The following is a 24,573-nucleotide window of genomic DNA, read 5'->3' as shown; positions in this document are numbered from 1 at the left end:
TATATATAAAACAATTTTATGAACATTTTTATTTGGCCTTACTGCTATTAGCCCATACAAATGCATTGAATAACCAATTCACTACATGGGGAAAAACAGACAGGCGCCCCCCCCCAAAAAAAAGAATCTAAAGGAAGTTTGTTCTTAAGTGTCTGTCGTATATCTGAGCGATATAAGAAAGAGCAGGGAACAAGTATTTAACCCTTATTTCTGGCACTAAACAGTCTCCATATTTACTTCCATAAATGTTTTTCAACCGGTACCGGGGGACCTTCAGGCAAGTCTTGTGAGGTCCTAGAGCAAAACAACTGATATTTACTGACAGACGAGTCCCAAGACACTTGTGGGGGTCATAGAGCAAAACGGAGACTACAATCGTGTTCGAGAGAGTCTCATCTTTCCATAGAGGGGTTAAGATATCAAAGGGATACAAAATGCACTCTTTTCATGTAATGACCCATTGACGTGGCTTTCAAATGTACTTACGTTAATAAAATATGTATGTAGTAGTGGTTTCCCACAGATATACCACACAGTGGTCTCAGTGATAGACAATCATCATAGTACTTTTTAAGAATTAATAAATGAATACAATATCATTCATTAAAATCATCACACTTGCACGCATTTACAATGCCCTGGACTCATACTAGACTTAAGCCACTGAATACAAGGACCAGAGGGTGAGTAGCATGTAGGCTACCTGGGTCAACCACCTCACTCCACTTACCCAGAGAGCCATCAAATGGCCACTGCTGACTCTACATCATACTGTGTATCTGTTATTGTTTCAGAAGTTGGACTCCTCACAGGGGATGGATCTGAAGGTCACCTCTCTGTTGTCCTCCAGGAGAACGTCATAGCGGCAGAGAGGCCTGTGTGAGAGAGGGTGACATAGATGATTTAGTAAAAGGGTACGAGAAGTAAGAGAGGTGAACATGTTATGCAAAATGCACAGAGGAAACAGTGACTTCACATATTGTTAAAGCTACTATATCTCTCCTCTCGTGAATCGGTACTCAACCCGGACCTGCCTATCTCACAGCAGTCAGTTATTCCTTGTACCTGATCCCAAGAGGCCCGTAAAAGGCTTCTTTGCCTTGACAGACTGGTCACAGCTTGGGTCTGGACTAAGCCTCGGTGCCAAGGGCCTTACCGAATAGCGAGCGATCGCCAGAGTCTAATACCCATGCTACCTCACCCTCTTGTGAGCAGGGCTTCTACTGTAAACATTAAGTACCAACCTCTCCTTGCCTGGCTAGGGCTAGAGTGAGATACTATACAGACTCCTACTTACTTTTGACAGCTGGGTGTGGAACCATTTCTAGAAACCAGGACTCTTAACACCTCCAGCCAGAACTGTCAATAGGCTAACTGAAATGTTGTTGTTTTAAGAGGGTCTTTGAGATTCTTGCTGTAATTAAAAGCGCTATACAAATTAAATCTTATTAATATTATTTATAAAATCCTCAATCAACTAACTAGAACAAAAGTCCTGAGTAAAACGACATGCACTTGTCTGACTCTTTAATGGAAATAGGTTTGGAAATAATAAAACAAGTTTAACAGGTTTAAAGAAGACCATGTGGTTACATTTTATCACACGTACAGTGGGGAGAACAAGTATTTGATAACCTGCAAAATCGGCAGTGTTTCCTACTTACAAAGCATGTAGAGGTCTGTAATTTTTATCATAGGTACACTTTAACTGTGAGACGGAATCTAAAACAAAAATCCAGAAAAATCACATTGTATGATTTTTAAGTAATTCATTTGCATTTTATTGCATGACATAAGTATTTGATACATCAGAAAAGCAGAACTTAATATTTGGTACAGAAACCTTTGTTTGCACACACTGCAGCAGGGATTTTGGCCCACTCCTCCATACAGACCTTCTCCAGATCCTTCAGGTTTCGGGGCTGTCGCTGGGCAATACGGACTTTCAGCTCCCTCCAAAGTTTTTCTATTGGGTTCAGGTCTGGAGACTGGCTAGGCCACTCCAGGACCTTGAGATGCTTCTTACGGAGCCACTCCTTAGTTGCCCTGGCTGTGTGTTTCGGGTTGTTGTCATGCTGGAAGACCCAGCCACGACCCATCTTCAATGCTCTTACTGAGGGAAGGAGGTTGTTGGCCAAGATCTTGCGATACATGGCCCCATCCATCCTCCCCTCAATACGGTGCAGTCGTCCTGTCCCCTTTGCAGAAAAGCATCCCCAAAGAATGATGTTTCTACCTCCATGCTTCACGGTTGGGATGGTGTTCTTGGGGTTGTACTCATCCTTCTTCTTCCTCCAAACACGGCGAGTGGACTTTAGACCAAAAAGCTCAATTTTTGTCTCATCAGACCACATGACCTTCTCCCATTCCTCCTCTGGATCATCCAGATGGTCATTGACAAACTTCAGACGGGCCTGGACATGCACTGACTTGAGCAGGGGGACCTTGCGTGCGCTGCAGGATTTTAATCCATGATTGCGTAGTGTGTTACTAATGGTTTTCTTTGAGACTGTGGTCCCAGCTCTCTTCAGGTCATTGACCAGGTCCTGCCGTGTAGTTCTGGGCTGATCCCTCACCTTCCTCATGATCATTGATGCCCCACAAGGTGAGATCTTGCATGGAGCCCCAGACCGAGGGTGATTGACCATCATCTTGAACTTCTTCCATTTTCTAATAATTGCACCAACAGTTGTTGCCTTCTCACCAAGCTGCTTGCCTATTGTCCTGTAGCCCAGCCCAGCCTTGTGCAGGTCTACAATTTTATCCCTGATGTCCTTACACAGCTCTCTGGTCTTGGCCATTGTGGAGAGGTTGGAGTCTGTTTGATTGAGTGTGTGGACAGGTGTTTTCTATACAGGTAACGAGTTCAAACAGGTGCAGTTAATACAGGTAATGAGTGGAGAACAGGAGGGCTTCTTAAAGAAAAACGAACAGGTCTGTGAGAGCCGGAATTCTTACTGGTTGGTAGGTGATCAAATACTTATGTCATGCAATAAAATGCAAATTAAGTACTTAAAAATCATACAATGTGATTTTCTGGATTTTTGTTTTAGATTCCGTCTCTCACAGTTGAAGTGTACCTATGATAAAAATTACATACCTCTACATGCTTTGTAAGTAGGAAAACCTGCAAAATCGGCAGTGTATCAAATACTTGTTCTCCCCACTGTATATGACAAATGTAATATTTATTTGACAATACATAATGCTTTAGGCATTTTTTAAATGTATTGTATTGACTGTGTTTCATACACTACATGACCAAAAGTATGTGGACACTTGCTCGTCGAACATCTCATTCCAAAATCATGGGAATTAATATGGAGTTGTATTTATTATGGATCCCCTGCCAAGGCAGCAGCTACTCTTCCTGGTGTCCAGCAAAATGAAGGCAGTTAATACTATTTTAAAAACATTACAATACATTCACAGATTTCACAACACACTGTGTGCCCTCAGGCCCCTACTCCACCACTACCACATATCTACAGTACAAAATCCAAGTGTATGTGTGTGTATAGTGCGCGTGTTATCGTGTGTGTGTGTGCATGTGTCTGTGCCTATGTTTGTGTTGCATCACAGTCCCTGCTGTTCCATAAGGTGTATTTTAATCAGTTTGTTTTATCTAATTTTACTACTTGCATCAGTTACTTGATGTGGAATAGAGTTCCATATAGTCAAATCAAATCAAAGTTTATTTGTCACATGCGCTGAATACAACAGGTGTAGACCTTACAGTGAAATGCTTACTTACAGGCTCTAACCAATAGTGCAAAAAAGGTATTAGGTGAACAATAGGTAGGTAAAGAAATAAAACAATAGTAAAAAGACAGGCTATATACAGTAGTGAGGCTGTAAAAGTAGCAAGGCTACATACAGACACCGGTTAGTCAGGCTGATTGAGGTAGTATGTAGATATGGTTATGGCTCTATGTAGTACTGTGGGCCTCCCATAGTCTGTTCTGGACTTGAGGACTGTGAAGAGACCTCTTGTGGCATGTCTTGTGGGGTATGCATGGGTGTCCAAGCTGTGCGCCAGCAGTTCAAACAGACAGCTCGGTGCATTCAACATGTCAATACCTCTCATAAAAACAAGTAGTGATGAAGTCAATCTCTCTGTACATCCAAGGGCCAGCCGTGCTGCCCTGTTTTGAGCCAATTGCAACTTTCCTAAGTCCTTTTTTGTGGCACCTGACCACACGACTGAACAGTAGTCCAGGTGCGACAAAACCAGGGCCTGTAGGATCTGCGTTGTTGATAGTGCTGTTACGAAGGTAGAGCAGCGCTTTATTATTGATTTACTTCTCCCCATCTTAGCTACTGTTGTATCAATGTTTTGACCTTTTGCTGCTATAACAGCCTCCACTCTTCTGGGAAGGCTTTCGACTAGATGTTGGAACATTGTTGCGGGCACTTGCTTCGATTCAGCCACAATAGCATTAGTGAGGTCGGGCACTGATGTTGTGTGATTAGGCCTGGCTCGCAGTCGGCGTTCCAATTCCTCCCAAAGGTGTATGATGGGGTTGAGGTCAGGGCCCTTTCCAGGCCAGTCAAGTTTTTCCACACCGATCTGGATAAACAATTTCTGTATGGAGGTCGCTTTGTGCACAGGGGCATTGTCACACTGAAACAGGAAAGGGCCTTCCCCAAACTGTTGCCACAATGTTGGAAGCACAGAATTGTCTAGAATGGCATTATATGCTAACGCGTTAAAGAGCCTAGCCCGAACCATTAAAAAAAGCCCCAGACTATTATTCCTCCACCATCAAACTTTACAGTTGGCACAATGCATTCGGGCAGGTAGTGTTCTCCCGGCATCCGCCAAACCCAGATTCGTCTGTCGGATTGCCAGATGGTGAAGCGTGATTCATCCCTCCAGAGAACATGTTTCCACTGCTCCAGTCCAATGGCGGTGAGCTTTACACCACTCCAGCCGACGCTCAGCATTGCGCATGGTGATCTTAGGCATGTGTACGGTTTCTCGGCCATGGAAACCCATTTCATGAAGCTTCCCGACGAACAGTTATTGTGCTTACATTGCTTTCAGAGGCAGATTGGAACTCTGTAGTAAGTGTTGCAACCGAGGACAGATTATTTTTACGCAGTACGTGCTTCAGCACTCAGTGGTCCCGTCCTGTGAGCTTGTGTGGCCTACCACTTTGCGGCTGAGCCATTGTTGCTGCTAGACATTTCCATTTTACAATAACAGCACTTACAGTTGACCAGGGCAGTTCTAGCAGGGCAGAAAAGGTGGCATCCTATGATGGTCCCACGTTGAAAGCCACTGAGCTCTTCAGTACGGGCCATTCTACCGCCAATGTTTGTCTATGGAGATTGTATGGATGTGTGCTGGATTTAATACAGCTGTCAGCAACGGGTGTGGCTGAAATAGTCGAATCCACTAATTTGAAGGGTTGTCCATATATATATATATATATATATATGTATATATATAGTGCATTTCCAAAAATAATTACGGACCATAGCCCTTAGTCCTTTATGTTTAAGCTCAAAAGCAAAAAGATAACGATTTAACACAATGTTACTAAACACAGAAAGACATGTTTTTGGAAAAACATTTATAAAATGAAGTATGCCCAACTATTGTCTGGGAATCTGATAAAGCAAGAGATTGTATCATGTCTTACTCTAAACATGAGAAAAACAAGACCCATATAGAATAATAGAACAGAAAATCCACAACTTAGAAAGAAAACACAATTTGGATAGAAATGTTGAATTCCTTCAACAGTTGGAACACTTTGAAGCTTGAATATAACACAATAAGCACCCGATCTGCAGGGATTGCTGACATGAACTCCAATAAGTTAAGGAAGAGGAATGTCCCATCTACCGTATAACATTCAAACCAAAGATGGTAGTATAACAATGGATCCTTCTAAAGTGAACTCGGTCTTAAAAACATTCTATCACAAACTGTATCAATCTGAAAAACAGAAGTTCAAAGGAGGATATAGACGATTTCCTTAAGGCCGTTTTACCAATTATAAGTGCACCAGAGAAAATGTATATGGATAGAAACATTACCCCATGTGAACTATTGGAGGCCATCAATAATCTACAAATTGGGAAATCTCCTGGTAATGATCAATTCCAAGCGAATTTTATAGACATTTTTGTCCCAAATTATTAAAGCCAATGTTACTTATGCTCACAGTAGCACTAGAATTCTTTTTACTTCCCCAGTCATTATGTTTGGCTACAATCCCGCTACTTAAAAATAAAGTAATGCAGAGCCTTCCGCCCAGTATCAATTTTGAATGTGGATGACAAAATCATTGCTAAAGTATTGGCTTTTCGCAAAGAAAAACATTTTTATTTGATTCACTCAGATCAAATAGGGTTTTCAGACAATCGCTGCAGTTTTTTCAATATAATTACATTTACATTTTAGTCATTTAGCAGATGCTCTTCCCTAGAGCGACTTACACTTACAGTAGTGAGTGCATACATTTTCGTACTTTATAATTTGTACTTTATAACTTCATAATCCATCATTCCATATGGTGTAATGTGCATATTTGGTGGCTGTCTTAAAAATGTTTGGCTTTGGTCCGGTTTTTATTTAGTGGATTGAACTATTGTACAAATTTCCCCAAAGTGTCTTTACAAACAAATGGACAGATCTCTGAATCATTTAAGTTATCAAGAGGGACAAGACAGGGAAGACCTTTGTCTCGTTATTTATTTTCTCTAGCCACAGATCCCCCCTAGCATCAATAATTAGAAATCATGGCTCAATCTGGGGCATAGAGATTGGTGGAGATCAACATGAAATATCATTGTATGCAGATTACATTTTACTTTATTTATCTGACATTTTACTTTATGTATCTGTTGGACATCTATGGTGCTGTATCAGGATTCAAAGTGAATTGGGATAAAACTGAAATAATATATATTTCTGCTTAGAAAGTACATTTAAGTGGAAATGGACAAACACACATATGCAATACCTGGGTGTACTTATACCATGCAGTATGGAGGAGGCATATACAATCAATTACTCTCCTTTAATAGATAGGTTTGAATCTGTTTCAGCGATGGAGATCTCTCCCTATTTCTATGTTAGGTAGGGTCAACATAATCAAAATGAATATATTACGAAGGTTGATGTATTTTTTCCAGGCCTTGCCATTTCAATTCCATCCAACTTTTTAAATAGAATAAATGGCCTGCTCTCCAACTTTATTTGGAATGGAAAACCCCAAGAGTCAAATTGACTGTTTTAAACTTACCCTATACAGCTGGAGGTCTTGGACTACCTCATATGAAGATGTATTACTGCACAACTGCGTTCAAAGGACAGCAGACTATCCTTGTGCATGGAGGAGTATCGAAGCCACAAATGTAATACTGTATGATCTAAAATATACTTAATATTTCAGGTCCATGGCGTTGATGAAAAAAACAGACAATCCAACAATCAATAAGACTGTTGAACAATTAATAAAATGGCCACCCAGACTATTTATATTGACCCCTTCCACATATTTGTTTTTACACTGTTGCTACTCTCTGTTTATTACCTACAGTTGATGTTGGAAGTTTACATACACTTAGGTTTCAGTCATTAAAACTCATTTTTCAATCACTCCACAAATGTCTTGTTAACAAACTAAAGTTTTGGCAAGTCGGTTAGGACATCTACTTTGTGCATGACACAAGTAATCTTTCCAACAATTGTTTACAGACAGATTATTTCACTTATAATACACTGTATCACAATTCCAGTGGGTCAGAAGTTTACAGACACTCAGCTGACTGTGCCTTTAAACATCTTGGAAAATTCCAGAAAATGATGTCATGGGTTTAGAAGCTTCTGATGGGCTAATTGACATCATTTGAGTCAATTGGAGGTGTACCTGTGGATGTATTTCAAGGCCTACCTTCAAACTCAGTGCCTCTTTGCTTGACATCATGGGAAAATCAAAAGAAATCAGCCAAGACCTCAGAAAACAAATTGTAGACCTCCACAAGTCTGGTTCATCCTTGGGAGCGATTTCCAAACGCCTGAAGGTACCACGTTCATCTGTACAAACAATAGTACGCAAGAATAAAGTGAGGGAAAAAAGTATTTGATCCCCTGCTGATTTTGTACGTTTGCCCACTGACAAAGAAATTATCAGTCTATAATTTTAATGGTAGGTTTATTTGAACAGTGAGAGACAGAATAACAACAAAAAAATCCAGAAAAACGCATGTCAAAAATGTTATAAATTGATTTGCATTTTAATGAGAGAAATAAGTATTTGACCCCTCTGCAAAACATGACTTAGTACTTGGTGGCAAAACCCTTGTTGGCAATCACAGAGGTCAGACGTTTCTTGTAGTTGGCCACCAGGTTTGCACACATCTCAGGAGGGATTTTGTCCCACTCCTCTTTGCAGATCTTCTCCAAGTCATTAAGGTTTCGAGGCTGACGTTTGGCAACTCGAACCTTCAGCTCCCTCCACAGATTTTCTATGGGATTAAGGTCTGGAGACTGGCTAGGCCACTCCAGGACCTTAATGTGCTTCTTCTTGAGCCACTCCTTTGTTGCCTTGGCCGTGTGTTTTGGGTCATTGTCATGCTGGAATACCCATACACGACCCATTTTCAATGCCCTGGCTGAGGGAAGGAGGTTGTCATCCAATATTTGACGGTACATGGCCCCGTCCATCGTCCCTTTGATGCGGTGAAGTTGTCCTGTCCCCTTAGCAGAAAAACACCCCCAAATCATAATGTTTCCATCTCCATGTTTGACGGTGGGGATGGTGTTCTTGGGGTCATAGGCAGCATTCCTCCTCCTCCAATCACGGCGAGTTGAGTTGATGCCAAATAGCTCCATTTTGGTTTCATCTGACCACAACACTTTCACCCAGTTGTCCTCTGAATCATTCAGATGTTCATTGGTGAACTTCAGACGGGCATGTATATGTGCTTTCTTGAGCAGGGGGACCTTGCGGGCGCTGCAGGATTTCAGTCCTTCACGGCGTAGTGTGTTACCAATTGTTTTCTTGGTGACTATGGTCCCAGCTGCCTTGAGATCATTGACAAGATCCTCCCGTGTGGTTCTGGGCTGATTCCTCACCGTTCTCATGATCATTGCAACTCCACGAGGTGAGATCTTGCATGGAGCCCCAGGCCGAGGGAGAGTGACAGTTCTTTTGTGTTTCTTCCATTTGCGAATAATCGCACCAACTGTTGTCACCTTCTCACCAAGCTGCTTGGCGATGGTCTTGTAGCCCATTCCAGCCGTGTGTAGGTCTACAATCTTGTCCCTGACATCCTTGGAGAGCTCTTTGGTTTTGGCCATGGTGGAGAGTTTGGAATCTGATTGATTGATTGCTTCTGTGGACAGGTGTCTTTTATACAGGTAACAAGCTGAGATTAGGAGCACTCCCTTTAAGAGTGTGCTCCTAATCTCAGCTTGTTACCTGTATAAAAGACACCTGGGAGCCAGAATTCTTTCTGATTGAGAGGGGGTCAAATACTTATTTCCCTCATTAAAATGCAAATCAATTTATAACATTTTTGACAAGCTTTTTTCTGGATTTTTTTGTTGTTATTCTGTCTCTCACTGTTCAAATAAACCTACCATTAAAATTATACACTGATCATTTGTTTGTCAGTGGGCAAACGTACAAAATCAGCAGGGGATCAAATACTTTTTTCCCTCACTGTAAACACCGTGGGACCACACAGCCGTCATACCGCTCAGGAAGGAGACGCGTTCTGTCTCTTAGAGATGAATGTACTTTGGTGTGAAAAGTGCAAATCAATCTCAGAACAACAGCAAAGGACCTTGTGAAGATGCTGGAGGAAACAGGTACAAAGTATCTATATCCACAGTAAAACAAGCCCTATATCGACATAACCTGAATGGCCGCTCAGCAAGGAAGAAGCCACTGCTCCAAAACCGCCATAAAAAAGCCAGACTGCGGTCTGCAATTGCACATGGGGACAAAGATTGTACTTTTTTGAGAAATGTCCTCTGGTCTGATGAAACAAAAATAGAACTGTTTGGCCATATTGACCGTCGTTATGTTTGGAGGAAAAAGGGGGAGGCTTGCAAGCCGAAGAACACCATCCCAACCGTGAAGCACGGGGGTGGCAGCATCATGTTGTGGGGGTGCTTTGCTGCAGGAGGGACTGGTGCACTTCTCAAAATAGATGGCATCATGAAGGAAAATTAGGTGGATATATTGAAGCAACATCTCAAGACATCAGTCAGGAAGTTAAAGCTTGGTTGCAAATGGGTCTTCCAAATGAACAATGACCCCAAGCATTCTTCCAAAGTTGTGGCAAAATGGCTTAAGGATAACCAAGTCAAAGTATTGGAGTGGCCATCACAAAGCCCTGACCTCATTCCTATATAAAATGTGTGGGCAGAACTGAAAAAGCATGTGTGAGCAAGGAGGCCTACAAACCTGACCAGCTCTGTCAGGAGAAATGGGCCAAAATTCACCAAACGTATTGTGGGAAGCTTGTGGAAGGCTACCCAAAACGTTTGACCCAAGTGAAACAATTTAAAGGCAATGCTACCAAATACTGATTGAGTGCATGTAAACTTCTGACCCACTGGGAATGTGATTAAAGAAATAAAAGCTGAAATAAATCATTCTCTCTACTATTATTCTGACATTTCACATTCTTAAAGTAAAGTGGTGATCCCAACTGACCTAAGACAGGGAATATTTACTAGGATTAAATGTCAGGAATTGTGAAAAACTGAGTTTAAATGAATTTGGCTAAGGTGTATGTAATCTTCCGAATTCAACTGTATGCATAGTCACTTTACCCCTACCTACTTGTACCAATTACCTAGACTAACCTGTACCCTCGCACATTGACTCGGCACCGGTACCCCTGGTATATAGCCTCGTTACTGTTATTTTATTGTGTTACTTTTTATAATTTTTTACTTTAGTTTATTTGGTAAATAGTTTCTTAACTCTTTCTTGAACTGTTTTGTTGGTTAAGGGCTTGTAAGTAAGATTTTCACAGTAACCTGCTGTTTTTGGGGCTTGTGACAAATAAAGTTTGATTTGATTCTCAATACCATAAGTATTTGGGAAAATGTACATAAATTCATGAAGTGGAAAGAACCAATATAGCCAGTCACCCCTATTTGGAATAACCCCCCCCTTACATCCAGTGTTTAATGACAACACCTTTAAGTTCTGGTTCCAAAGTGGCATCGTGAATTTTTTTTATCTCTACTGCCATTCAATCAATAACAAAAAAGAGTTGTATTATCCGAGGCCAATTTCTTTAAGTTCTTACAACTCTGAAATCTTATTTAATCGCTTCAACAGAATCTGGATAAACCTAAGGCCTCTAGCACAGAAAAAATACTGAAAGAAGCTGCTACAACAAAGAAGTTGATTAAAGTTATATTATGGGTTGATTAAAACTCTACCTGATGGTTCAGAACATAAGGGAAAAATGGGAAACGGATCTAAAGAAAGAAATTGAGGAGAACCATTGGTCACAGATATGTGAAAATGTTCATACCTGCCCTACAACCTAAAACATAAAATAATGCTATTTAAGATAATCTATAGGACTTACTTCACTCCTGTCAGAATGCATGTAATGCACCACGAAATGTCACATCTCTGTTAGGGATTCAAAAAACAAACTGACACCATTTTGGGATAATGTATGTCAGGGATCATAAACTAGATTCAGCCACAGGCCAAATTTTTTTCTTGAGCAGATGGTCTGGAACATAATTACAAATAATTTGTAGACTACAAATTGAATGCAAGAAGCCCAAACAGTTATAATATAATTTGACTAAAACAATAATTTCAAACCTTGCGTACATTTGTATACGATCACGTGCCTTTCTATTATGCATCGGAATACTTGGGAACAGATGAACAAAATTAAAATAAATTGGAGCTGATTTCCTGGTGTTTTTACAGTCTTTCATGTCCAACAATGAAAAAAAATATATATTTATTTATACAGTATATACAGTACCAGTCAAAATTTGGACACACCTACTCATTCCAGAGTTTTTCTTTATTTTGACTATTTTCTATATTGTAGAATAATACTGAAGACATCAAAACTATGAAATAACGCATGGAATCATGTAACCAAAAAAGTGCTAAACAAATCAAAATATATTTTATATTTGAGATTCTTCAAAGTACCCACCCTTTGCCTTGATGACAGCTTTGCACACTCTTGGCCATGAGAAACAAGATTCTCTGATCTGATGAAATCAAGATTGAACTCTTTGGCCTGAATGCCAAGCATCACTTCTGGAGGAACCTGGCACCATCCCTACAGTGAAGCAAGGTGGTGGCAGCATCATGCTGTGGGGATGTTTTTTCAGTGGCAGTAACTAGTCAGGATCGAGGCAAAGATGAACAGAGCAAAATACAGAGAGATCCTTAATGAGAACTTGCTCCAGAGCACTCAAGACCTCAGCCTGGGGTGAAGGTTCACCTTCCAACAGGACAACAACCCTAAGCACACAGCCAAGACAACACAGGAGTGGCTTCGGGACTAGTCTCTGAATGTCTTTGAGTGGCCCAGCCAGAGCCCGGACTTGAAGCTGATCGAACATCTCTGGAGAGACCTGAAAATATCTGTGCAGCAATGCTCCCAATCCAACCTGACAGAGCTTGAGAGGATCTACAGAGAAGAATGGGAGAAACTCCCCATATACAGGTGTGCCAAGCTTGTAGCGTCATACCCAAGAAGGCTCGATGCTGTAATCGCTCCCAAAGGTGCTTCAACAAAGTACTGAGTCTGATACTTTTTGCTAATAAATTAGCAAACATTTCTAAAAACCTGTTTTTGATTTGTCAGTATGTGGTATTGTGTGTAGATTGATGAGGGGGAAAAAAACTATTTAATCCATTTTATAATAAGGCTGTAATGTAACAAAATGTGGAAAAAGTCAAGGGTTCTGAATACTTTCCGAAGGCACTGTATGGAGACTGTTTAGTTAGATAAAACATTTTTTACATGTATTTTTCTTCTCTCTGATATAGGATAGACAGAACAAACTTCCTTAATATTTTTGGGGTGGGACTATCTGTTGTTCCATGTAGTGAATCTGTTATTCAATGCATTTGTTTGGGCTAAACAGGGCTTAGACTGTTAAGTGACAAATAAGGAGTTAAATACATGAACAAAACAAAACATGTTTCCTGATCTTTCTCTTAACCCTAAGACCTAGGGCTAGCTAATGTTAGCGTTAGACACCTAGCCACTTAGCTAACATTAGCCACAACAAATTGGAATTTGTAACGTCATACGTTTAGCAAATTCATAACATATTGTGCAAATTTGTAACATATCGTACTAAATGGATTAATACATACCATACGAAACAGCACCATACGTACAGCACCATTCTCAGAAAGTCCTCAACAGTACAGAACTCCAAATGGACCAATTTTGGATGGGTGCACTTACTGTATACAATGATTTATGTGTGTCTCTAAGTGTGCATATGCTATCTCTCTGGGTATAAAACCTTGCTCCTTTTTTAACATACGCTGCTTTTCAAATGGAATATATAACATTTCTATAGTATACCTCAAACTGCAGATAAACAGGATGTCATTATCTAAGTATAATTTCCTGTTGCAACAACAGACCTTTTACTCTTCTCTCAACCCCAAAAGATCCCTTGCATCGGCAGTATTCACATTTTACTTCACACAAGGTTTATTTAACATTTCCAATTTTAATCAAATTATAATTGCTATCAACCTTTTCCAACAACATGAAAGGGAAAAGTAAAAGAAAAGGTGCCACGTAGAAAATAGTTGACACGTGATAGAAGCCTGAGAGGAAAGAGGATGTGACGGAACACTGACCTGTCTTTGCGCTCCAGGTGTGTGAGACGGATTCGGAGCACCCGTAGTTTGTACTTAGGTTTAAATACATTCACCCTGGAGAATTTGATTGAGATCTTGTGGACTTTCTGAAGGTCTTTTTCAAACTGGGCCAGTAATCGGGTCTCTGAGTACTTATTAAAACTGGATGCTTTACTGAAGAACGAGAGCATATGAGATGTTAATGAGATTCCCCAGAGTGTCCCAGAGTGTATACTGTATGTACAGTATGTGTTGTTTTGGTAATGATACAGTGAGTACATAGTTACTTACTGGTTTATTGTTGCCTCTGTCACCTCACTACCATTGTGCAGTTTTATGGTGATGTAGCCCCAGCGAGGATCACTGTTCCATGTTACAATGTCCACCCAATAGTTTGTCTCTGAGAGAGAGGTCAAAAAGTACATACATTCATTTGATTTCCTCTGACCAATGACCTAGTTACAGATCTCTGTACGTTTCCATTCATTGAATAGGCACAGCAACATATTTTAACAACTTTTACAGAGCTCTTGTTAGTCTTGCTATACTGTACGTTTTGCCTGATCAGTTAAAATAAGCCAGGCACGCAAAGCTAGACCAGGAAGACCATCACAGAAAAATGACTGGCCATTATGTACAACAGTATTCCCGGCAAGTCTCTCTTTAGAGGTCAAATGTGTGTGCAAGCTGATGATTATCATCTTACGGCAGTATGGTGTCTGTTTATTGGTGGTGAAGAAAGCCTTGGTTTGCCGCAGAGGCACCAGAGACTCCTTCCACTCTATGATGTCATAACCTGAAATAACAGATAAAACAGCCATGTTATGTCTATGTGAAGGGACACTGCCTTCCAAAAACAGATTGCGTTTCACATTGAGAACTATGGTTGCGATTGGACAGGCATCTCTGAAAAATATCTGATGTGAAAAGATCTGATGTGATCTGAATTGGGCTGCATGTGTAAGTGCAGCCTATGTGCGATTCAGTAATGTACATTAGCTTAATTAAGGCCTTCATTTTGGCGAGTAGGTAAACTATCACATCTTTATGTGATTATTTATGTGATTAAAAAAAGCTTTTAATGAGATGAAACTCATGAATCTAAGGGGAGTTAGAGGGCCCACCAAATACAGGGCATCCGGCAGGTTTGAATTGATCACAGTCCATGCAAAGTCCGTCCAGGAAGTCAGTGTAGGAGGTGCAGGGGAAGGCCCTGATGTTACAGGTCCGGTTCAAGGAACCCAGATAGAGGAGTACTGATCTCTGGTGGTCACACTTAAAATAGCTGGACCCTGGGAGAGTAGGAAGGGGAGAACTGAGGATGGATTTAGAGGACATCAGTGATGTATTTACCATTACAGGAATAAACTATGTGATACACATGTTGAATTCATTTCTTATGTATCATTTGAAGGACGGTCTCTTACTAAGCAACTTACCTGATAAGATGGTCAGTGGACAGCCAGGCTGGTCGGCTCCACCGTTAGCATAGAAATCAATGTGGCCCAAAGGCTTCCTGAAACCAAATGCTGGTAACGCACAATGAACACGTGACAGAACAGGAAACACATCACATGACTACATGATTCCCATTGTATTAAACCAAACAGGCAAGTAGAGGCACATACCATCCATGTCTGTGTGCACAACGTCCACGAACTGTGCATCTGTAGGGTCCAGACGATCCTCAGGGGGTTTCCCGTTGAACTGAGGCCCCGCTGGATCTACAGCTGATCAGGTCAATATCAGATCAGTACAGATGTAGGATTTTCATTTTATCACTCTTTTCAAACTTGTATTGTATTCAAGGTTTAAAAAGGCTTCTAAAGTTTGTATCCATAATAAAAACAATAAAGAAGAAACAGAAAATGTATTCTAACCTGTGATCCTCCCAATTTTGCCATTGAACTTGGCTCCAACAAAGCCTGTGATGTGAGCTCCTAGACTGAGCCCAATCATATGGATGGAACTAAGAGAGGCACCATTCTCCTGACACAGACAAAACAGGCAAAAGAAATACTACACTGTTAGTACAAAGTAATACATTTGGCCCTCATCACATATGTTAGGTATTCAGACTAAGCACCCATTCTTAACCTGCATGTTTTGGATGAAGGCAGTGAGGTTGTCCGCTGTATGTCGTGAGTAGGTCACAACTTTCAGGTAGTTGATATTGGCAGCTCCGCGGTTCCAGTCCACCACCAGGACATTCATGTCTCCGCGGGCCAACAGCTGCTCTATGATGTTATTCAACCAGTTGGGCGGAGCGCCCGTAGGACGGTAGCCATGAACTACAAAAGTGGTGGGCTTGGTGAGGTTGAACTGGGGCTGGGCTGACAGGTTATGGTGGGACAGCTCCTGACCACAGGTCAGATTAGCTCTGGTGTACAGCAACAGCTTCACATACAGACTGGTTCCAATTAAAGCGTGATAAAAGTCCAGATAAGTGAACACATCACATTCATGGGCTGGAGACAGGGTTAGTCAAGGGGAAAGAGAGAGAGTCAGAAAGAAGAAATCACCGTCATTGCTGATTGGGAAGTAACATAAGCAGCTTTTCTTTTAAGTGACTGCTTACACAGCCTATTTATGTGATGATTTAAAGTTTACAAATGGTCTGCCAATAGCTGGGGGGGGGGGGGGTATTATTTGATGTCCCCACCCTATGTGTAGCACAGTTAAAGTGCACTTAATCAAGTGTGTGTGTATGTGTGTGTGTGCATGCATGTGTGTAAGGTCACCATACCTCTATATATTTCAACAGATCCCAGCAGCAGTGCCAGGAACCACCAAAAGATCATCATTCAGGTCTGCAATGGTTACAAAATGTCATAAAACAGGGTGAATCAATAAGGGCATGTGTAAACTTGTAGAGTAGGCAAAATAGGGAAGATTTCGAAAAGCGTACGTTCTCTAAAGCTAGTGAGCTATTTTTGAGAAGTGTCCCCCAATCCTCACTGGAGAGTTACTCTGTCATCAGAACAACTCATGGACATAGGTTGATACTGAAGCAGCACTCTGGTCATGTAAATGTAATGACAGATCAGCACTAGGTAATTTACTTGGTAGTTTTCTAATCCTGATTCTGCAGTGTGTGATCCCATGTGTGTGGCTTTCTTCATTGTTACAATAAAATGAATGAGGAGATCGGAAGACATTCTTCCTGACTGATCCTGCATTCAACTCAAACAGTGATAGGCATTACTGACGGGCACTGATATGGCAAGTATCAGCTGCATTCTGTCTAACCGATGTCGATATCACATTGGTTTGAATGAATAACATTGTGTGGACTGTGTGGGCTTCACTTCAAAGGCTTGTGAAATTCAGACAACTGCTTGCTGATTGTCCATTGGGTCAGGTATGAATTTTCTGGGGTCCTAACCTTCCCAGTCAGTTTGAATACAATGGGAAGCCATCAGCAGGCAGTTAAGTATGCGAAACTGAGAGCCTGTGAGAGGGTTTGATGGCCGGAACAGTCATGTATGCTCTTTTACATAAAAGTGTAAGTTAACAGCAAGGATTAAACAATATCTTGATATGCCTTGCTCAAACAATAATGATATCATATTGCATTATTGATATTTGTGCTCACCACTAAGACAGCACAGAGACCTTCCTAATTAGTAGCACAGATATAAGCACATTATCATTGCATTCTTTGGAACTCAAGTGACAGTAACTTCCAAAGTTGCCTCACCCTCCCGCCTACAGTTTCACTTCCTGTTTGTATGAGAAAGGGATCCAATCTTTGTGTTAGTACAGTTTTGAATAAAAACGAAAAATGTGTAAGCCTATAGCATGCATAAAAGTAAGTGTGTGTATGTGTATGTGTATGAGAGAGAGATAAAAAGGAATTTGGTAAAAGGAAGAAAATGGTTTCAGACCACATAACCTAATGCAGTAATAACACCGTTGATCTACCCTGTGACAACGACACTGCTTGGCCATCAGTGTGAAACCTTGTGGTTAATCCTTGTGGTTGTGTTCAAAACTCAATTTGTAAGTCGCTCTGGATAAGAGCGTCTGCTAAATGACTTAAATGTTAATGTAAATGTAAAACTTCTTGGTTGTGGTCATGTACTGAGCTGGATTGTCGTCAAAACACAAAGCTAATAATCCACACAACCGGGAGCCGGTTAGATGACTGAATGTAATGTAAATGTTGAATGGCTTCACTGCAGGTAGATTGTAGGTTTTAATATTCAGTAATTAGAAATTAAAAAAAGGTTAAAAGCAATCCACACAATCAGAAGAACAATGCCTGTACATGTTGCTCTCAGACAACGTGTTTTATTTATATGATTAGACCTCACATGTTTACAGTAATAAAAACCCTGCCGTAATGCCATTCTCCATAGTGTACATGCTGTAGTCTGCTCTGCCAACAATCTACTCTGTCATAGAATAATAATACTGCTGAAAAAGCTTTAAAAACCTTATTCAGGGAGAGATATAGGGAGTATGAGAGAGATAAGCAGAGAGGAATTGAGACATTGTGGAAGTCTTACCTTGTTGTTACCTTGGGAGCACTGTTTCCCTGGACTCAGTGTGTCAAGAGGTCCAGAGCCCTCTATTCATGTCTGCGTGTCTGTGTTCACTAGAGAAAGTAAAAGAGGTGAGACCGCAGAGCGATATAAACTCCCACTGTTCTAGCCTGGCCACACCCCCCTGCCCAAGGACATCATTTGACACATTCCTACTCAGGTTGCTGAGATAGCTATGTAGTATCTATCAAATCAAATCAAACTGTATTTGTCACACGCGCTGAATACAGTGTAGACCTTACTGTGAAATGCTTACTTACAAGCCCTTAACCAAAAATGCAGTTTTAAGAAAAATACCTAAAAAAAGAAAGAAATAAAAGTAACAAATAATTAAAGAATAATAATCAACTCTGCAACCTGCTGGTAGAACAATCAGAAGAGACCTTGACATTTTCACTTGCCATAAAAACACAATTATCTCTTGTCAAAAAGTTGTATATTTTATTAAGAGCATTAGAGACACATAGGTACGGTCGTGGCCAAAAGTTTTGAGAATGACACAAATATTAATTTTCACAAAGTCTGCTGCCTCAGTTTGTATGATGGCAATTTGCATATACTCCAGAATGTTATGAAGAGTGATCAGATAAATTGCAATTAATTGCAAAGTCCCTCTTTGCCATGCAAATGAACTGAATCCCCCCAAAACATTTTGACTGCATTTCAGCCCTGCCACAAAAGGACCAGCTGACATCATGTCAGTGATTCTCTCGTTAACACAGGTGTGAGTGTTGACGAGGACAAGGCTGGAGATCACTGATTGAGTTCAAATAACATACTGGAAGCTTCAAAAGGAGGGTGGTGCTTGGAATCATTGTTCTTCCTCTGTCAATCATGGTTACCTGCAAGGAAACACGTGCCGTCATCATTGCTTTGCACAAAAATGGCTTCACAGGCAAGGATATTGCTGCCAGTAAGATTGCACCTAAATCAACTATTTATCTGATCATCAAGAACTTCAAGGAGAGTGGTTCAATTGTTGTGAAGAAGGCTTCAGTGCGCCCAAGAAAGTCAAGCAAGCGCCAGGATCGTCTCAAAAGTTGATTCAGCTGAGGGATCGGGGCACCACCAGTACAGAGCTTGGTCAGGAATGGCAGCAGGCAGGTGTGAGTGCATCTGCACGCACAGTGAGGCGAAGACTTTTGGAGGATGGCCTGGTGTCAAGAAGGGCAGCAAAGAAGCCACTTTTCTCCAGGAAATACATCAGGGACAGACTGATATTCTGCAGAAGGTACAGGGATTGGACTGCTGAGGACTGGGGTAAAGTCATTTTCTCTGATGAATCCCCTTTCCGATTGTTTGGGGCATCCGGAAAAAGCTTATCCGGACAAGACAAGGTGAGCACTAACATCAGTCCTGTGTCATGCCAACAGTCTTGTCATGCCAACAGTAAAGCATCCTGAGACTGTTGGCATGAATAAAGAATGGTACCAACACATCCTCCGAGAGCAACTTCTCCCAACCCTCCAGGAACAGTTTGGTGACGAACAATGCCTTTTCCAGCATGATGGAGCACCTTGCCATAAGGCAAAAGTGATAACTAAGTGGCTCGGGGAACAAAACATCGATATTTTGGGTCCATGGCCAGGAAACTCCCCAGACCTTAATCCCATTGAGAACTTGTGGTCAATCCTCAAGAGGCGGGTGGACAAACAAAACCCCACAAATTCTGATAAACTCCTAGCATTGATTATGCAAGAATGGGCTACCATCAGTCAGGATGTGGCCCAGAAGTTAATTGACAGGGCAGATTGCAGAGGTCTTGAAAAAGAAGGGTCAACACTGCAAATATTGACTCTTCGCATCAACTTCTACCATGCTGTGTTTTCATGTGTTGCTGCCATGCTATGTTGTTGTCTTAGGTCTCTCTTTATGTAGTGTTATGGTGTCTCTGTTGTCGTGATGTGTGTTTTGTCCTATATTTTTATTTACATTTTAAATCCCAGCCCCCGTCCCCACAGGAGGCCTTTTGTCTTTTGGTAGGCCATCATTGTAAATAAGAATTTGTTCATAACTGACTTTCTCATTTAAATAAAGGTTAACCCCCTCCAAAAAACACTTTGAATAAACAACAGTGACCCCTAGTGTTACAAATAATGTACCTAATGTCGCAATGTATTATTAATGACATCCATTTATGGCAAACGCCAATCAATGTCATTTCGATCTAGCCGCAGGTTAGGGGTCTTCAGGCTTGAACTATAACTCAAACGCTTCCAAGGACCACAATGCAGAACCAGAAAGAGGCAGGTAAAACTATCTTTGTGGCTAATTTAGCCAGTTCAGCAAATGGGGAAATTGTTTTCGAGAATTATTTTTTTTGCTCCCGAGTGGCGCAGTGGTCTAGGGCACTACATCTCAGTGCAAGAGGTGTCACTATAGTCCCTGGTTCGAATCCAGGCTTTATCACATCCGGACGTGATTGTGAGTCCCATAGTGCGGCGCATAATTGGCCCAGCGTCGTCAGGGTTAGGCCGTCATTGTCAGTAAGAATTTGTTCTTAACTGACTTGTCTAGTTAAATAAAGGTTACATTTTTAAAAAGCAGAGCATACAGTATGTTCAAGAACTTAACTTACTAAGATGCCCACAAGCTGTGTGGCTGCTGTGAGGATGGTCCTTTTCTCAGCTATGGCCTTACAACTGCACAAACACTGTAAAACCATGAAAGACTATCTGCTCTTGAATATAGCCCACAGTATGCCTTTGAATATCCCAATGAATCTGTTTGCACCGTTTTGTTTCATATGCTCCTAACTGTTTTTCTGTCAAATGTTCTAGTGTGGTTAGACCAAATAAATTGCACTTTTCTTGAAGGAACTTAAATGTTTGGCTATTTGATATATGAGTTCAAAGCAGTGGTGGAAAAAGTATTCAATAGTCATACTTGAGTAAAAGTAAAGATACCTTAATAGAAAATGACTCAGGTAAAAGTGAGTCACCCAGTAAAATACTTGAGTAAAAGTCTAAAAGTATTTGGTTTAAAACATACTTAAGGATCAAAAGTAAATGTAATTGTTAAAATATACTTATGAAATAAAAAGTACAAGTAAAAGTATAAACCATTTATTATTCCTTATATTAAGCCAACCAGACGGCACAATTTTCTTGTTTTTTTAATTTACTGGTAGCCGGGGGCACACTCCAACACTCAAAGCATTTGTGTTTAGTAAGTCCGCCAGATCAGAGGTAGTAAGGATGACAAGTGATTTTCTCTTGTTAAGTGTGTGAATTGGACCATTTTCCTGTGCTGCTAAGCATTCAAAATGTAACGAGTACTTTTGGGTGTCAGGAAAAATGTATGGAGTAAAAAGTACATTATTTTCTTTAGGTAGTGAAGTAAAAGTAGTCAAAAATATGATTAGTAAAGTACAGAAACTCAAAAAAACTACTTAAGTAGTACTTCAAAGTATTGTTACTTAAGTACTTTACACCACTGGTTCAAAGGGTGTCTTGAGCCACAGAAAATTGGAATGTCACTAGCACTTCTAGCTGTGTGACAGAATTAAGCTTAACATCTGTCAATATTCTCATTTTAAATTGGATGTGTAGGTAGATGGTCACTTCTAGTAGCAGAAACTAGGCCTTTTTCCTATCTCATCATTTAGCTAATACAGAATAGGTCTTAAACCAATCAGATTTTGATTCTATTTTTTTGCCACCTTAGATTTGATGTAATGTTTATGACTTAGGAACTCCAGTACGGTTTTCCTAAATGTTATTGCTTTGGTAATATACAATGCTGTATCAACTGATTCAACTCTGATTGAAAGCTTTAGTGAAAGCTGAACTTAGTGCATAGTTTATAGGAGTAGCGATCTCTGACTTAGTAAATGATTAACGGTCAGATCTTTTCTATGAGGATGCATGTTGTATGATGTTCCTGAAGGTATACCCTGTCAGAGAGGGCAACACAGAGGGAAGTCACTATCAGAGGGTGTCTTCTGTGATAAGGTGGCATTAATAGCTCACTGACATACACTGAACATAACTATAAACGCAACTTGCAACAATTTCAACGGCAGGGTTGTGGGTTCAATTCCCATGGGGGACGAGTACAAATAAATGTGTAAATGTATGCACTCACTACTGTAAGTTGCTCTGGATAAGAGCGCCTGCTAAATGACATAAATGTTAATTGTAAATATAAGGAAACCAGTCAATAATAAAAAAATCATTAGGCCCAAATCTATGGATTTCATATGACTGGGAATACAGATATGCATCTGTTGGTCAGAGATATCTTAAAAAAAAAAGGTAGGGATGTGCATCAGAAAACCAGTCAGAATTCAGTGTGACCACTATTTGTCTCATGCAGCTTCACACATCTCCTGCGCATAGAGTTGAACAGGCTGTAGAATGTTGTACCACACCTCTTCAATGGTTGTGCGAAGTTGCTGGATATTGGCGGGAACTGGAACACACTGTTGTACACGTTGATCCAGAGCATCCCAAACGTGCTCAATGGGTGACATGTCTGGTGAGTATGCAGGCCATTGAGGAACTGGGACATTTTCCGCTTCCAGGAATTATATACAGATCCTTGCGATATGGGGCTGTGCATTATCATGCTGAAACATGAGGTGATAGTGTCGGATGAATGGCACGACAATGGGCCTCAGGATCTCGTCATGGTATCTCCGTGCATTCAAATTGCCATCAATAAAAATGCAATTGTGTTCGTTGTCCGTAGCTTATGCCTGTCCATACCATAACCCCATGGGGCACTCTGTTCACAAAGTTGACATCAGCAAACTGCTCGCCCACACAACGCCATACATGCTGTTTGCCATCTTCCCAGTACAGTTGAAACCAGGATTCATCCCTGAAGAGCACACTTCTCCAGCATGCGAGTGGCCATCGAAGGTGAGCATTCGCTCACTGAAGTTGGTTACGACGCCAAACTGCAGTCAGGTCAAGACCCTGGTGAGGATGACGAGCACGCCGATGAGCTTCCCTGACACGGTTTCTGACAGTTTATGCAGACATTTTTCAGTTGTGCAAACCCACAGTTTCATCAGCTGTGACTGGTCTCAGACGATACCGCAGGTGAAGAAGCCGGATGTGGAGGTCCTGGGCTGGTGTGGTTACACGTGGTCTGCAGTTGTGAGGCCGGTTGGACAAACTGCTAAATTCTCTATGGCAAAGAAATGAACATTCAATTCTCTGGCAACAGCTCTGGTGGACATTCCTGTCAGCATGCCAATTGCACGCTCCCTCTAAACTTGAGACATCTGTGGCATTGCCCCCAGCACAAGGTGCACCTGTGTAATGATCATGCTGTTTAACCAGCTTCTTGATATGCTACACCTGTCAGGTAGATGGATTATCTTGGCAAAGGAGAAATGCTCACTAATAGATGTAAACAAACATTTCTAGTCGATCGCCAAACATTTCTGTAAAAAACCCAACGTTGAAGGCTTGTGTTCCTATTTTTTTTATTAGTCTCGGGCTGTTGATGGTAGGTGTGGCCAATTCAGCTGCCCTGCGCGCCGGGTAGGCACACTGTTGCCATTTCATGTGTCTGAAGGTACAAACTCTGCCTTCCCGGTGGGCCTGGAGAGGAAATCAAGTGCACTATGCCTTCGGGGGCCAATCAGATTGCTCAGATGACCGAGTCTGCAGTAACATAGCAGGCATAAAATAAAGCTACAGTAAAATTGATACTGTGAGATTTCAAAACGTTTAAAACCATGACTAGAGAGAGACTGTCAACGAACACAGCAAAGAGCTGCAGTTTTTATGAGTGAGTTCATGATTAAGTTCTTACTCAGCTCTGTCAACACTTTGCATTCAACATTTGTATAAACCATAAAATGCGCGTTCTTCATATTTCCACTCAGCGCTACAACAAGCAGTGCAGCAGTAATGAATGAGTATGAAAGTGTAGCTATAGGCTTGCATTGTTGTTATTGTTAGCGGCTTGGGTCTTTTTTTACATCAAGGAATATTTCACGTTCTCTGTTCATGGGAGTAACAACATGAATTTGTACATGAGGCAGAAATAATGCAGTGCGACTCGAGTTTTCGCCATCAGCTGGAAGACAGTGTCCCTTTTTGGTCAGTGTCAGTGGAGGAAAGGGGGAGCGGAGGGATGTTGAGAGACGGACCCTCAGTCTGCTGATCTCTCCCTCCGCTGAGACTGACCATCAGATGCAGGCACCATCAGCCCAG

General features: G+C 41.1%; 1 protein-coding gene across 2 annotated transcripts; it reads right to left on the bottom strand.

The window, feature by feature from the left end:
- Positions 1 to 14: 14 nt before the first annotated feature.
- Positions 15 to 18,486, bottom strand: LOC115204383 (lipase member H). Of its 2 annotated transcripts, none has more exons than XM_029769906.1 (11): positions 18,365 to 18,486; positions 16,600 to 16,663; positions 15,951 to 16,321; positions 15,734 to 15,842; positions 15,482 to 15,583; positions 15,293 to 15,382; positions 14,978 to 15,145; positions 14,560 to 14,649; positions 14,145 to 14,253; positions 13,854 to 14,027; positions 15 to 875 (listed from the first exon to the last, which is right to left on the bottom strand). In XM_029769906.1, the coding sequence occupies exons 2-11, from the start codon at positions 16,655 to 16,657 to the stop codon at positions 791 to 793; spliced, it is 1,356 nt and encodes a 451-aa protein (XP_029625766.1). In that variant the 5' UTR covers positions 16,658 to 16,663; positions 18,365 to 18,486; the 3' UTR covers positions 15 to 790. The 2 variants fall into 2 exon arrangements, with proteins under 2 accessions (XP_029625766.1, XP_029625768.1); XM_029769908.1 differs by having other exon boundaries at positions 16,600 to 16,665; positions 18,370 to 18,469.
- Positions 18,487 to 24,573: the final 6,087 nt, after the last annotated feature.

This window comes from Salmo trutta, chromosome 12 (genome assembly GCF_901001165.1).
Source record: "Salmo trutta chromosome 12, fSalTru1.1, whole genome shotgun sequence".
In the NCBI taxonomy this organism is placed as follows: domain Eukaryota; kingdom Metazoa; phylum Chordata; class Actinopteri; order Salmoniformes; family Salmonidae; genus Salmo; species Salmo trutta.
Note: the sequence above shows the minus strand (reverse complement) of the source record. Positions and strands in the feature narration are given on the sequence as shown.